The following is a 13,520-nucleotide window of genomic DNA, read 5'->3' as shown; positions in this document are numbered from 1 at the left end:
TAATGTAGGCTGAATCAATTGCTAACTTGCTGAAAGAATAGAGTCATCATCTGACTTACCAGACTTGTTCTATCTGACTGAACAAGTAGGTCTGGTACAACATCTTCGGCATCTTGCCTGAAGCAATTACTGGCATGGAGTGAGGAGTTCACTGTCTCACTCTCAATCCCTGGCCCACTAATTATGAAACAAGGGGCAAGTCACAGCTCTCTGATTCTTCTATTGCCACAAAGCATAAAACAGGGAAATCTCCACAATGGCAGACAGTGCTTCCCAGGCCCTTTCTTCTGCTCTGACAACCATGCCCATTGCCATGATCAAGGTGCTTACCATTAGACTCCTCCAGCTCAGCAACAGAGCATCTAAAGAACCCTTGTGCTTAGAGGATCATTCCTATTATCTTTTATTTTGACCTATGCATCTAGAGCTAAGCCAAAAGTCTCTCAGTGACAACTTTAACTAGCATTCAGTCAAGAACACTTCTAGAAAAGCAATGATATTCATCTGTTACGTGTGTGCAGCACTTTTCAATCTGCAACACACTTTCATAGACATCAACTCATTTGATTTTCCAATAGCCCTGTGGGAGGAAGGCAGAAGAGATGACATTATCTCTACTTTTACAGACAATGAAACTGAAGCTCAGGAAAGTCACACAGCTCTGACTCCACAAAGGTAGAGCCTATGGGACTAGAACTCACAACTGGTCCAGTGTTCTTCCCACTGTACCAGGTCTCTGGTTACTGTTTCCATTATTTACTGTCTGACAAAAACATGTATGTTACCTATGTGGCCTCTTTTTGCATTGTTCACATCAAAAATCAGCACTCAAGGGGCAGCTAGGTGGCGCAGTGGATAGAGCACCGGCCCTGGAGTCTGGAGGACCTGAGTTCAGGTCCGACCTCAGACACTTAACACTTACTAGCTGTGTGACCCTGGGCAAGTCACTTAACCCCAATTGCCTCACTAAAAAAAAAAAAAATCCGCACTCAAATTACATCCCAATTAGATGGACTCAGGAATATGTGGTTCTTCCTTGTAATCATTCTTGAAATGTTAACTTCCATATTTCTACATTCTGAAATTCCCTCTAGAACCTGCCATACTCCAGATTAGACTGAACATGATCTTTCTTCTGGGAATCCCACGGCAGCCACTGGCTTAAAGCAATAAAATGTAACTAACCTAAAACCCTCAAACGAAAGCATTTTAAGTCACTGTGTGGATGCATTTTTGCTAATACCCTTTTCTGCCCCTCTAGCACTTGACCTTCTAGAGTGGAATTCTTAAACAATTTTAGAACTTATTCTCATTGTTAGCCCTTAGGAGACACATGAGCTAGAGATAATAACTTGAACAGGTATACAATATTTTATAAGGTCTTATACGTTTTAAAGACGTGGATGCTGAGGTCTCTGGGGAGGTTAAGTGACTGCCCAGGGCAGATCTAGGCCTAGATCACAAGACTTCTGACTCTTGACTACTGTGTTATAAGGGACCCCTATTTGTCCTCATCATTTTCTCTAATATCTAGTTTTAATCTTTTTTGAGTCCTGGTCCCACTGGGCAAGTCTAGTGATGCTTATGCACCCCTTCTCAGACTAATGTTCATTGCTTACATTCATTATTGGAGGAAATGCTAAGTTTCAGTTAGAGACTAATGAAAGTAAAAATGTCATTTGTTTTCCATCCAAGTTCACAGACTTGTTACAAAACCATTCACAGGTTCGTCTGAACCTTGTACCCAAAGTTAAGACCTGCTGATCTAGAGCTCTCTTCACTACTGAATGACAAGAGCTACGACTCAGGCCCAGATTTTCTAGTCTAATGTATTTACACCTATACAACTCTACCTTCGTATGACCTACCAGTAAAAGAATATGATTATAACCTTCTAAGAAACTTTTAAGGCTAAGAGGGAAGCAAGATGGGGTCAGAAGAAAGGGAGAGAAAAGAAAGAATATCATTAGTGAAAGAAGAGTATAAACAATAAGACAACCCACATGAATATAAGAAAAGGATTTAAGATGATAGGTGAGATGGAGGCAAGGGAAAATTACTTTGGAGGCTAGAGCAGTGGGGAAAAAAAAAAAAGAAAATCTTATACAAAAAAATCACCTCAATCTTTCCTCTCCCCTTCCCTCAACCCAAGCCACAAATAGGTAGCAGTGGGGTGGTGGGTAGGATTAAAACAATGTCTGCAAGCCAAAAAGGTCACAGAGGCACAGAAGTGAACAACAAATGAGGGAAAGACAGCAGGGAGATGAAGAGAGCTCAAAATTAGTTTATTAACTCTCCAGAGTCTCAAAATTGAAAAAGCATGGTTTTAAGAAAACTGTTAAAACAGGAATCACAGTGTAGTCTAGACAGGAAGTGATTAAGGACTGAATAAAGAATTTCCCCAAAGGTCAGGTCAGGGAAAAGGATGGAGTTGGCAAAAGTCTGGAGATGGTGACAGAGGGTGAAATGTTAGAAGTGGAGTCCAGACAGACCTTTAATCTCACTTTCTTCTGGCTGGTCTTAGTTGGAACCCCACCAAGAGCCCTCTGAGAAAAGATCCAGGAAGGGACATAACAGAACCTCAACCCCCAGCACCCACCTCTAAGAAAGAATAAGGAACACAATATTGCAAGGCTCCAACCTTTAACTAAGTCTTAACACGGCCTCCTTTCCTAGGGATCACAATGAGCCAGAATATCTTGTTTCCTCCTATCACCCTCACATCAAAAAAAAAAATCTCTGTTGATCTAAACAACTACAATTTTGTAAAGGAATCCCCTCTCAAAGCCTAGAGATATACCCAGAACATCCCAACCTTCTCCTTAACATCCTGCTATAAATCTATCATCTAGAAATTTATCTTAAGTCTTTTTATTTGGGGCTTGTGCAACTCCTCCAAGTATTAAGCTTCAGGTATTTCCTATTCTCGGATTTTAAACATATACTTTTTTTTTCTTTATATCTTATTTAAGCTTTATGGGGGACTTACTAATTCAGCAACTCTGATGATTAGTTATTCTGTGGGGTTTTTTTAATAACAACTATAAAATAATAAGATTGGCAATGTAGTGAAAAGTTCTGGGAATATCCAAGTCTTTGAGGGTGTCCCAAGTTGACAGGAGTCCTTATAAAAGGAATTATCATAAAGTAATGAGAAGACTACCTATGTGAAAACCAGAAGACCTGGGTTCCCATTGCATCTCTGACATGAGCTCATGGCATAACCTGGGCTAATTCATTTCACTTCTCTGGGCCTCAATTTCTTCATCTATAAAATGCTTAATAAGTAAACAAGCTAGGATTATCATATACCGCTTAGTAGCCCTGGTTCAGTGAATTGCTCTCAGGATCATACAGTCAGTGAGGTATATGTCAGCAGTGGGACCTAAACTCAGATCTTCCCAGCTTCAAGGCCAGCTCTTTACCCACTGATTCTACACACAATTCATACATTCAAATGAATGCTGTCCTTCAAAGTAGCCACCGTGGGGGTTGGAGAGAAGAAGTACACTAACTAAAATGACACTGCCATTTTTTCCAAATACTTCTGTTCTCCTTCTTTGTACACTGTAAACCTGTCACACCTCATTTTTTTTTAGTGAGCCAATTGAGATTAAGTGACTTGCCCAGGGTCTCACAGCTAGTAAGTGTTAAGTGTCTGAGGCCGGATTTGAACTCAGGTACTCCTGACTCCAAGGCCAGTGCTCCATCCACTGTGCCACCTAGCTGCCCCCACACCTCATTTTTAAAACTAAGATAATACAGATTGCTTGCCATCCTAGAAGGAGATATAGGATGGGAGGGAGGGAGAAAAATTTGGAACTTAAAATCTTATAAAAAAAGGAATGTTGAAAATTGTCTACGTAATTGGGGGGGAAATACTATCTTTGAAAAAACATAAGATAATACAATTCAGTCTGATTTCATTTATTCACTAAATCAGCTCCTAATGAATAATAAGACCATAGAATATTAGAGGAGGTGAGCACCTTAGAAATCATCCAGTCCAGTGACCAGTTTGATCTGGTCCTGTTTCATCATTTTAAAAATGAGGAGATTGATGCCTAGACACTAAAGAGCCTTGGCTTATGGCCACTTCCAAAAATCAATTCCATAGTCAATTCTTCTTTCACGGAAGGTATTCAAAAAGTGTTCTGCAAACCATAAAGGTCATTACTAAAGGGGAGTGCCTAAAATATTTGATGAAATTCCCATAGCAGCATCATTGGGATAAGTGATTATTCTTCCAAAATGGCTAGTTTGATAGGGACAACACTCGTTTGGATGAATAGACTGTTGTTGGGGTTTTTTTTCTTTAATCCATTTTTACCTGAATGGCACCAAAAGAAATACACAGAACAACAGGTTCTCTCCACAAAATAAAGTATGATTAAAGTCCATCTCTGATCCCAGAGGTGAAAATCTAGTTGGTGTAGCAGCAAAGTCAAGCTCAGGATTTAATCCATGATGTAGTGGGTCCGCAGTGGCTGCTGCCCAAAGGTAGATGATTCCCAGATTCACTGTGGTAAGTAGAAACAAAATCCACAGCTCCCAGAAAGGTTCTGCTCTAGTAACCAAGATCAAGTCAGACACTTGAGGCTGAAATGGAACAAGCCAAGTCCCTGGAAATGGGACTAGGGATGAAACTCACTGGGGTACTTGCCCAATAGCGTTCTGGGGATTTCCCTTTTAGAGAGCTATCACTAACTGTGCTAGCTGGAAGTGATCCCAAAAACTGTGTAGAACAAATGGAAATAGCTGCTCAGCTACTGAGGATGAGATGGACATAGTCACAAGACAGAGCCTCAACGGTCTTAACTTGGCAGAACTGGAGCCCATAAATATAGAGTACATTTTGGACTTGTACAAGTGTGGACAGGAGGTGCCAAGATAATGAAAATCTCCCAATAAGCTAAAAATTCCATTTCATTCGATCAATAACCTCCATTTCTCCCTCCTCCCAAACCTGTCAACAGTGTTGGTCTCTGTTTATCCTCTTTTCTCTGTCTTTGGAGATATAAAAGAGCGACAAAATGGCCCCAATTCTAGCAAGGAAGAGGAAAAGTCAGGTGCCAAGAGTAATTGTGAGTTCATTTAAGTATCTTACCTTGGAAGTTTTGTTCCTCCCCTCATAAAGCATAAGTTCCTCAGCCAGCAACAGAGTCCGAGCTGTGTTACAGAGATCTAGGGGCTGAAAACAAAGCAAAGCTTGAACTCACAGGTTAGTGATGAAGAGTTCTGATGGGGAGAGAGGGAGAAGAGAAGCCCAGGGTCAGGGCTGGTCCCACTGGAGGCTGGGGAAGATATGAGCTAGCTGAAGCAGCTGGGAACATAACTTTATCAGTGGAGGAGAGGTTGCTGACTGGTTGCCTAGAACGGAAAAGGAGAAAAACCACCCACTTGCGCTCAACACCTACACAGCCCACAGCCTCAAAAAAGAGGGAAAAATGCAACCACTGTCCTTGTGTGAAGCTCCTGCAGCTGATACCACTTCAGCCTCACAGAGAGCCATGAGCCAGCTCTGAGGAGGCTGCTTTCTCTGGGCAGGAAGGAAAACCACACACAGTTTAGCCCCTTTCTAGGCTCCCCCCCCATACCCTGCCTGCCTCTTTGCCAGTTACCTTACCCACACCATCAATAACCTAGTGCCACTCAGTTAAGAGTCAGAACGAGGATCTCTCTGGAAGTCAGATTAGCTCCCTCCATAGGCTGACTAAGCAGTATGCAATCCCTATCATGTTCTTTTATCCTCATATCCCCTGATCACAAACCAAAAAAATTCATACTCCACTAGCCATTGGCTTTGATCCAGCAAATGTTCAAAGCCTTCCAACAAGCCCGTTATTGCCATCACTGCAACTTTCTTGATCAAACCGAGGAGTTCCAACAGAAGTCTTGGTCCCCAGCCCTCTGGGCCAATTCGTCCCAGTGTTAACCAATCCGTACCATCTTTCCCTATTATATCTCCTCTGAAGTCCTCTTCTCTATCCAGCCCAAATAAAAATGTACATGACAGGAACAGTACGTGTACTCACTTTGAAAAAACATAAGATAATACAATTCAGTCTGATTTCATTTATTCACTAAATCAGCTCCTAATGAATAATAAGACCATAGAATATTAGAGGAGGTGAGCACCTTAGAAATCATCCAGTCCAGTGACCAGTTTGATCTGGTCCTGTTTCATCATTTTAAAAATGAGGAGATTGATGCCTAGACACTAGCAATCTTTATTGAGGCTTACTGATAAGTGCTTAGCACTGGGTGATATTCTTAAAGAAAAAGATGAGTTAATCCTAACACATTTCTACCTTCCAGTCTAAAATGGACACATAAAAAATGAGGCTCTGCATACATCAAGACATATTCTAGGCTGACAAAATTCAATGGACAGATATAATCTATATGCCAGCAAAATGTATTTGTTTTCTAAAGTATATTAGACACTATTGGTTCCAAAACAGATAACCAATGGGATAGGAGCAACTTCAGTCAGAGGTGAGGGGGAAATAAGACTACAACCTAAGAAAGTCTAGGGAAAATGGCTGGACCCCATGGAAAATCATTTTACAATCATACATGTGGGGAAACTGGGAATTCAGACCAAATGAGAAGAACAGAGTAGGAATCACATTATTAAGATCTCAAGGCTCCTACTCAGTAATTTCTAAAAGACAAATTGCTGGTGTCCAGCACAGAAGTCAGAGGAATAAGAACCTTTTACATTTACATCAAGAACATATGGAAGAACTGGCTCCCAAACAAGCAGGAAATCATACTCTGCCTGCCCCCTTATCTTCAAATACAATCCCTGGGCAAAAATAAAAATCCCTAGAGGAGAAGAGTAGGGGCCAGGCATGTTGGTGCACACCTGCAGTCCCCGCCGAAGCTGAGACTTCTGGGTAGCTTGAGATGAAAAGTCCTAAGCTATGATGGAGTAAGCTGATCAGGTGTCTGCACTAAGTCTGGCGCCAAGATGGTGAGCATCAGGCTGCCAAGGGAGGAATGAACTAAGTAGGATAAAGCTCCTGGCCTGATCAGTAGTGGGATTCAGCCTATCAGCAGGAAATGTATTCACAGCCTAATGGAGATAGGGATAGCTAGCCTATAAAAAAGGATAAAGACAACACACAAAAGTGGGGAATATCTTCCCTTAGTCTCCCTTGGTCCCCCTTAGCCATTCAAGGGCCTACTTTCTCTTCCTGATACCTCTTGCCCCTCTCCCCACACCTAACAATATAAGTACTTCAATAAAGAAAAGCCTGTTTAATTCCTATAAGTTACTTGAAATCCAAAATGACATATCACACATTTGGATGGGGTTACCCAGTCCAGTGCAGAATCCTCACTCACTAGTTATTATTGCCTTAAACCATGATTTTATCCTTTTTTAAATGGAATTCTCATAGACAGTCTAAACCAAGCTCTCAGGATGACCACACCACTCCACCCGGAACCACCATCTCACCTGTACAAAAACAGGAAACACCAAGACTTTAGGAGCCAGTGTCACATAGGTGCCATAGCTTGAGTGTGGGCTGTGGGGCTTCATGATGGTACAGTTCTGGTAGTTACCATAGCCCTTCACGTTCTGCACTGTCTTCATCAGTCTGGATTTCTTCCCCAGGCCTGTGTGGGATTTCCCTTTGCTAGTGTTCCCTTCATCTGCAGGAACAAAGAGGGAAGAAATGAAAAGAACCAGACACCCAAGATTGTTGACACAAATTCACAAAGTGTAGATAACAAACAAAATGAACTAGAGATCATAACACAAGGCAAATTTGACTCCTCGGGTCTTGGTAAAAACCATAACAGGAATATGGCTCCAGAAAGGTGGTATGTCTTATTCAAAAGGAACAGGATAGGTAAAGGTGAGGGGAGTGAATTAGCTTTGTATGTTAAGGAGATAGACTTGTGAAAAGTTGTGGTATATGATTGTAATGGAATATTACTGTGCTATAAGAAATAATGAGCAGGCTGATTTTAAAAAAACCTGGAAAAACTTATAAGAACTGATGCTGAGTAAACTGAGCAGAACCAGGAGAACATTGTACAATACTGTACAGTACTGCTGTACATCAGCAATACTGTACAATGATCAACTATAAATGACTTAGTTATTCTCAGCAATACAATTATCTAAGACAATTCCAAAGGACTCATGATGAAAAATGCTCTCCACATCCAGAGAAAGAGCTGATGGAGTCTGAATACAAATCAAAGCATACTATTTTTAACTTTCTGAATTTTTTGTGTCTTTTATATTTTTTTTCTTTTGGGTCTGTGCCTTCTTTTACAACATGACTAATGTGGTAATATTTTTTGCATGACTGAACATGTATAACCTATATCAAATTGCTTACCATCTCAGGAAGGGAAGACATGATGGAGGGAGAGAGAAAATTTCGAACTTAAAATTTTTTCAAATGTTAAAAATTGTCTTTACATGTAACTGGTGAAAAAACATTATTTTTTTTTTTTTAGTTAGGCAATTGGGGTTAAGTGACTTGCCCAGGGTCACACAGCTAGTAAGTGTTAAGTGTCTGAGGCCGGATTTGAACTCAGGTACTCCTGACTCCAGGGCCGGTGCTCTATCCACTGTGCCACCTACCTGCCCCAAAACATTATTTTTTTAAAGGACATGAGAAAATCTGGGAACTAGTGAAGGAAGCATAATAAAGATCAAAAATGGGCGGGGAGGCAGCTAGGTGGCGCAGTGGATAACGCACCGGCCCTGGATTCAGGAAGACCTGAGTTCAAATCCGGCCTCGGACACTTGACACTTACTAGCTGTGTGACCCTGGGCAAGTCACTTAACCCCCGTTGCCCCACAAAAAAATAAAATAAAATAAATGTCAAAGATCATTTGAATAGAAATCAACAGAGGCATAAAGAAAAGTTATATTGTCATCTGAGTTTACCACAGACTACCTACACAGAAAGAGAACATGATTGAGAAATTTGAGAAATAGATCACAAGCTTGGCATAGAGGCTTGATTGAGTAGTGACAGGAAAGTTCAATTATTCAGATGCCTGCTGAACTTCAATTATCCAGATACCTCTGCCAAAAGTAAATAATTTCTTGACTTGCTAAAGTGATAATTTTGTCCTCCAAAAGGTAGAGTAACAAACAAAAGGAATATCTATCTTGAATATAATTCTCATTAACAAGCAAGAGCTGATTGCTAAGGTGGGAATAATGAAAACCTGAGAGGAAACCAACCACTCCTTAAAATTTGTGATAGAGAACAGGAAATCTAGGCATAATGACACATACATCATAGATTTTGAGAGAGCAGCTTTCAGAGGGTTCAGGGGAAGGATAGATGGATGAAATGGATGAAAATCCTCTTGGGGAGTTTAGCCTAGAAGGAATTAGAAGTTCTTAAAAATGAAATTCTAAAGATACAAAGAGAATCAATTCCAATGAGGAAGAAAAGAAACTACTGTATTAAGTATGGATACACAGGAAACCCACCAACTAACTTGCATTTTAGAAAGACATGTACAGAAAATGAAAACAAAGACAGGTAACAATAAACAGCAAAATGAGGTATATATCTATCTGTAAGAATAATTTCAGGAATGCTCAAAATGAGCTGGAGTTGGCAAGGAAAATGAAATCAATCTACAAGTATTTATGAAATGCCTACTGTACCAGGTACTGCAGTAGGTGTTGAGGAGTCAAATTCAAAGAATGAAACAATCCCTTACCTGCAATGAGTTTACATTCTTCCATTTGTGTTCCATTTTTTTTTTTTTGTGGGGCAATGAAGGTTAAGTGACTTGCCCAGGGTCACACAGCTAGTAAGTGCCAAGTGTCTGAGGCCAAATTTGAACTCAGGTCCTCCTGAATCTATGGGTGGTGCTTTATCCACAGCAGCACCTAGCTGCCCCAACTTTACATTCTTTAAGTCCCAGCTACTATCCCACCTTCTACAGGAAGCCTTCAGTAATCCCTCTTAATTCCAAGGCCTGCCCAGTGCTAATTATTTCCTATTTATTCTGTATATGGCTTGCTTTGTATATATTTGCATGTTGCCTCCCCCATTAGACTGTAAACACCTTGGGGGCAGGAACTCTTTTTGTATTCCCAGGGCTTAGCACAGTGCTGGAACATAGGAGGCATTTAATATGTTTAGTGATTTATTCTAATAAGGGAGAGGAGTAGATATAAAAATACAGCATAAACATAAAGCTAACAAATACATATACATGTATTTATACAAAGTTGTTTAAAAAAACAAAAACAAAGTAGTTTAGAAAGGAAGAGTGCATTAGCAGTTGGCAGGGTCAGGAAAAGCTCCATGCAGAAGATGGTGCTTCCATTGCATCTTAAAATGAAGAGATGGATCATTAGGCAGAGGTAAGGAGAGAGTGCATTCCAGGCAAGGAGATGGGAGATGGAGTTGCATGAGAGAAGAACATGGATAGCAGAGTGGGGGAAGGGAAGTAATGTCCAATGAGGCTAGAAAGAAAGGTTGGGGCCTTACTGCGGATGGCTTTAAAAGCTAAACATATTTTATCTTAGATGCAATAGGAAGCCATTATAGTTAGCTGGGTAGGGGATATTCAGATATGCACTTACGGAAAATGGACTGGATTGGGGAGAGGCTTTAGGCAGAGACCATTAGGGGTCTGTCCTAATTATCTAGGCAAGAGGTGATCAGGGCCTAGGCTAAGGTTCAAGAGTGAATGGAGAGAAGGGGTCCTGTATGAGGTATTCTGAAGGCAGAAACAGCCAGATTTGCATGTGTGGGTTGAGGGAGTGTGAGGAATTCAGGATAATAGCAAGATTACAAACCTGGGAGAGCTAAAGAATGGTGGTATTAAGTTTGGGAGTGGGGACAGTTGAGGAGGAAAGATGGGTTCGGTTTTGGACATAGTGAGTTTAAGATGTTTCCAGAACACCCAGTTTGAAATATCCAGCAGGCAATTGGTTATGAAGGACTGGAGTGTGCAGAGTAGACTGGGGATAGTGATGTAGATCCATCTGGGAAGCCAATGGATAAACTCGCTAGTTAAATCCATGATGAGGTTACCAAGAAAGTACAGAGGTGAAAAGAAGAGGACTGAGAAGTTTCATGAGTACCCTCAGTGAGGGGGCAACATAGAGAGCAGAATCAGAGCCAAAAAGATCTGTACAGACTAAGCTGTTGAGCCAAATCTAACAAAAGGAAACTTAATATGGATAGATGTCAAGTTTTATATTCAAATTCAAAAAACCAACCTCACAAGTAGCTCAACAACCATTTGTCTGTAAAATATCACCAGGTTTTGATAGGTTATAAAAAGCTCGATATTATTCAACAGTCTGATATGGTAGCAATTGAGAGGCACAATGTTCAAGACTTGATATATGAGACTACGTATGGAGTTTTATCTTAGAAAAGGCAGTGATAACCTGGGCAGTATGTAGAGAGTGCCACAAGAAGGATAAAGTAAAGGGCCTTGAGACCATGTCATAGGAAAACTGGTGGGAGGCAGTGCCATCTCCCACCTCCAGAGTTTTGCACCAACAGTTCCCCATACCCAGAATGCCCTCCTTTCTTACCTCCACCTCTTGGAATCCTTAGCTTTCTTTGAGGTTTGCTCCAGTGCCACCTCCTGTTCAAAGACTTTTCTTATTCCCCCAGTTGTTAATATTCTCTCCCTCCTCAAATTACTTTGCATTTACTTATCTTGCTACATGCTGTAACCCACTCACCCACCCATTCCATGCCCCAGTGTAAGCTACTTGACCGCTGAAACTATGTCTCTGTACTCCTAATCCCTAGTAGTTATTTAATAAATGTTTGTGGAATTGGACTGGATTATTTGTCTATTTTTAATGCCTTGGGGGTCGAAGTAGAAGGGGAATGATAGAAGACAGATTAAACTTGTTCTATTCGACCCCCAAAGACCAGAATTAGGGTCAGTGAGTGGAAATTACAAAGAGGCAAAATGATATTTGATGTAAGGAAAGTCTTCCTAACCATCAGGGTCATCTAACATGGAAAGGGCTTCCTTGAGGGCTAGAGAAATCTCTAAATGATAACTCGGGGATGTGATGAATGGGATTTCTGTTCAGATGTGGGTCACGTTATTTGTTGGCTAAGATTCCTTTCCATTTCAAACTGTTCTCTTCTTCCTAATAACTATCACCTTTCAATGACATTCGCTCTAGAAAGATCTGCAGTGAGACCTAAATATGTAAAGACGAGACTGGAATAACCTCCCAGTAGTACTGTAGAACTGACTTTAATTGATGTCCAGAATGAAGTGGAGTTACTTCTTGCTCCAGTTCTGCCAGAACAACAATAAATTTTGAATCTGAACACATTTCGGTTTGAATCTGGCCTCGGTCTCTTACTGTCTCTATGACTATTTGCCCAGTAATCTCACCTCTCTGGGCCTCAGCTTCTTCATCTATAAAATCTGAGGTCCCTTCAAAATTTAAAAATTCTATAATCCCCAAAGTAATTTCACACATCATCAAGTGATAAAAAAAGAGACATAAGGTAGAAAAACAAAATCAAAAATTTCTTAGGAAATATCCTCAAGTCTGCAGCAGTACAAACAGCTGACCAACTGCCACTAGCAGGCAAAAGAGCCCTCACAGCCATTATCTGTGGAAGTAACTCCTAGGAAGAAGGGGCCGATCCCCTCACCAACTGCTACACACAGGGCGGGTAAGCCAGCCTCTCTCAAGTAAAAGAGCGCCCTGAGACAGGAAGCAGCATATGCCAGAAAAGTCCAACCACCATCAACCACCATCTGCCTTCAGACCCTAATGGGGACAGTGCAGGACCCTGAACTCGAGAGTCTTGGGCATAGCAGTGCTCCCCAAATCACCAGACCTGCTTTTAGCTTTTACCTCACAGCTGTAATTAAGGAGAAAAATCACTGTGGAGAAGGTGCCCATCTTCTTCGTCAGCACCAGAAACAATTGCTGACCAACCGTCACCAATAGGCAGATGGGCACAAGAGTAACCGCCACCTCTGACCACCTTTCCTGCTCCTGACCCAGCTGTCAGGGCCATCATCCACAAGTGCCAACTAACTGCCACACACAGGGCAGGCAAGTCAACTTAGATGGTAGCCTGAGGGAGAGACGGGAGTCAGCGTGTGTCAGCCAAGTCAAACCACCACTACCATCTTCCTTCAGCCCCTGATGGAGACAGACCCTGAACCCAAAAGCTCTGGGAAAAGTGACATAATGACATTAAACAAGAGACATTGCTGTCTGCTTTCCCATTGCACCTAAGGACCATGGGACCTTTCCATCGGACTTAAAGGTGAACCCTTCCATGTGTGTTGTCTCCTCCATTAGAATGGGAATTCTTTTCTATTGTGCTGTAAGAAATAATGAGCAGGAGGAGTTCAAAGAAACCTGGAAGGACTTGCATGAACTGATGATGAGTGAGATGAGCAGAACCAGAAGAACATTATACACAGTATCATCAACATTATGTGTTGATCAACTGTGATAGACTAGATTCTTCTCACCAATCCAACAGTACAAGAAAGTTCCAAAGGA

At 41.3% G+C, this 13,520-nt stretch overlaps 1 protein-coding gene across 3 annotated transcripts in view; it reads right to left on the bottom strand.

The window, feature by feature from the left end:
• RGS3 (regulator of G protein signaling 3) overlaps positions 1-13,520 on the bottom strand; it is a 218,093-nt gene that overhangs the window by 111,776 nt on the left and 92,797 nt on the right. For all 3 annotated transcript variants that reach the window (XM_043981823.1, XM_043981831.1, XM_043981824.1), the window contains 2 exons: positions 7,469-7,665; positions 5,108-5,191 (listed from right to left, as the gene is read on the bottom strand). In XM_043981823.1, coding sequence (XP_043837758.1) covers positions 5,108-5,191; positions 7,469-7,665 — 281 coding nt within the window. The remainder of the gene's footprint in view (positions 1-5,107; positions 5,192-7,468; positions 7,666-13,520) is intronic.

Source organism: Dromiciops gliroides, chromosome 2 (assembly GCF_019393635.1).
Source record: "Dromiciops gliroides isolate mDroGli1 chromosome 2, mDroGli1.pri, whole genome shotgun sequence".
In the NCBI taxonomy this organism is placed as follows: domain Eukaryota; kingdom Metazoa; phylum Chordata; class Mammalia; order Microbiotheria; family Microbiotheriidae; genus Dromiciops; species Dromiciops gliroides.
Note: the sequence above shows the minus strand (reverse complement) of the source record. Positions and strands in the feature narration are given on the sequence as shown.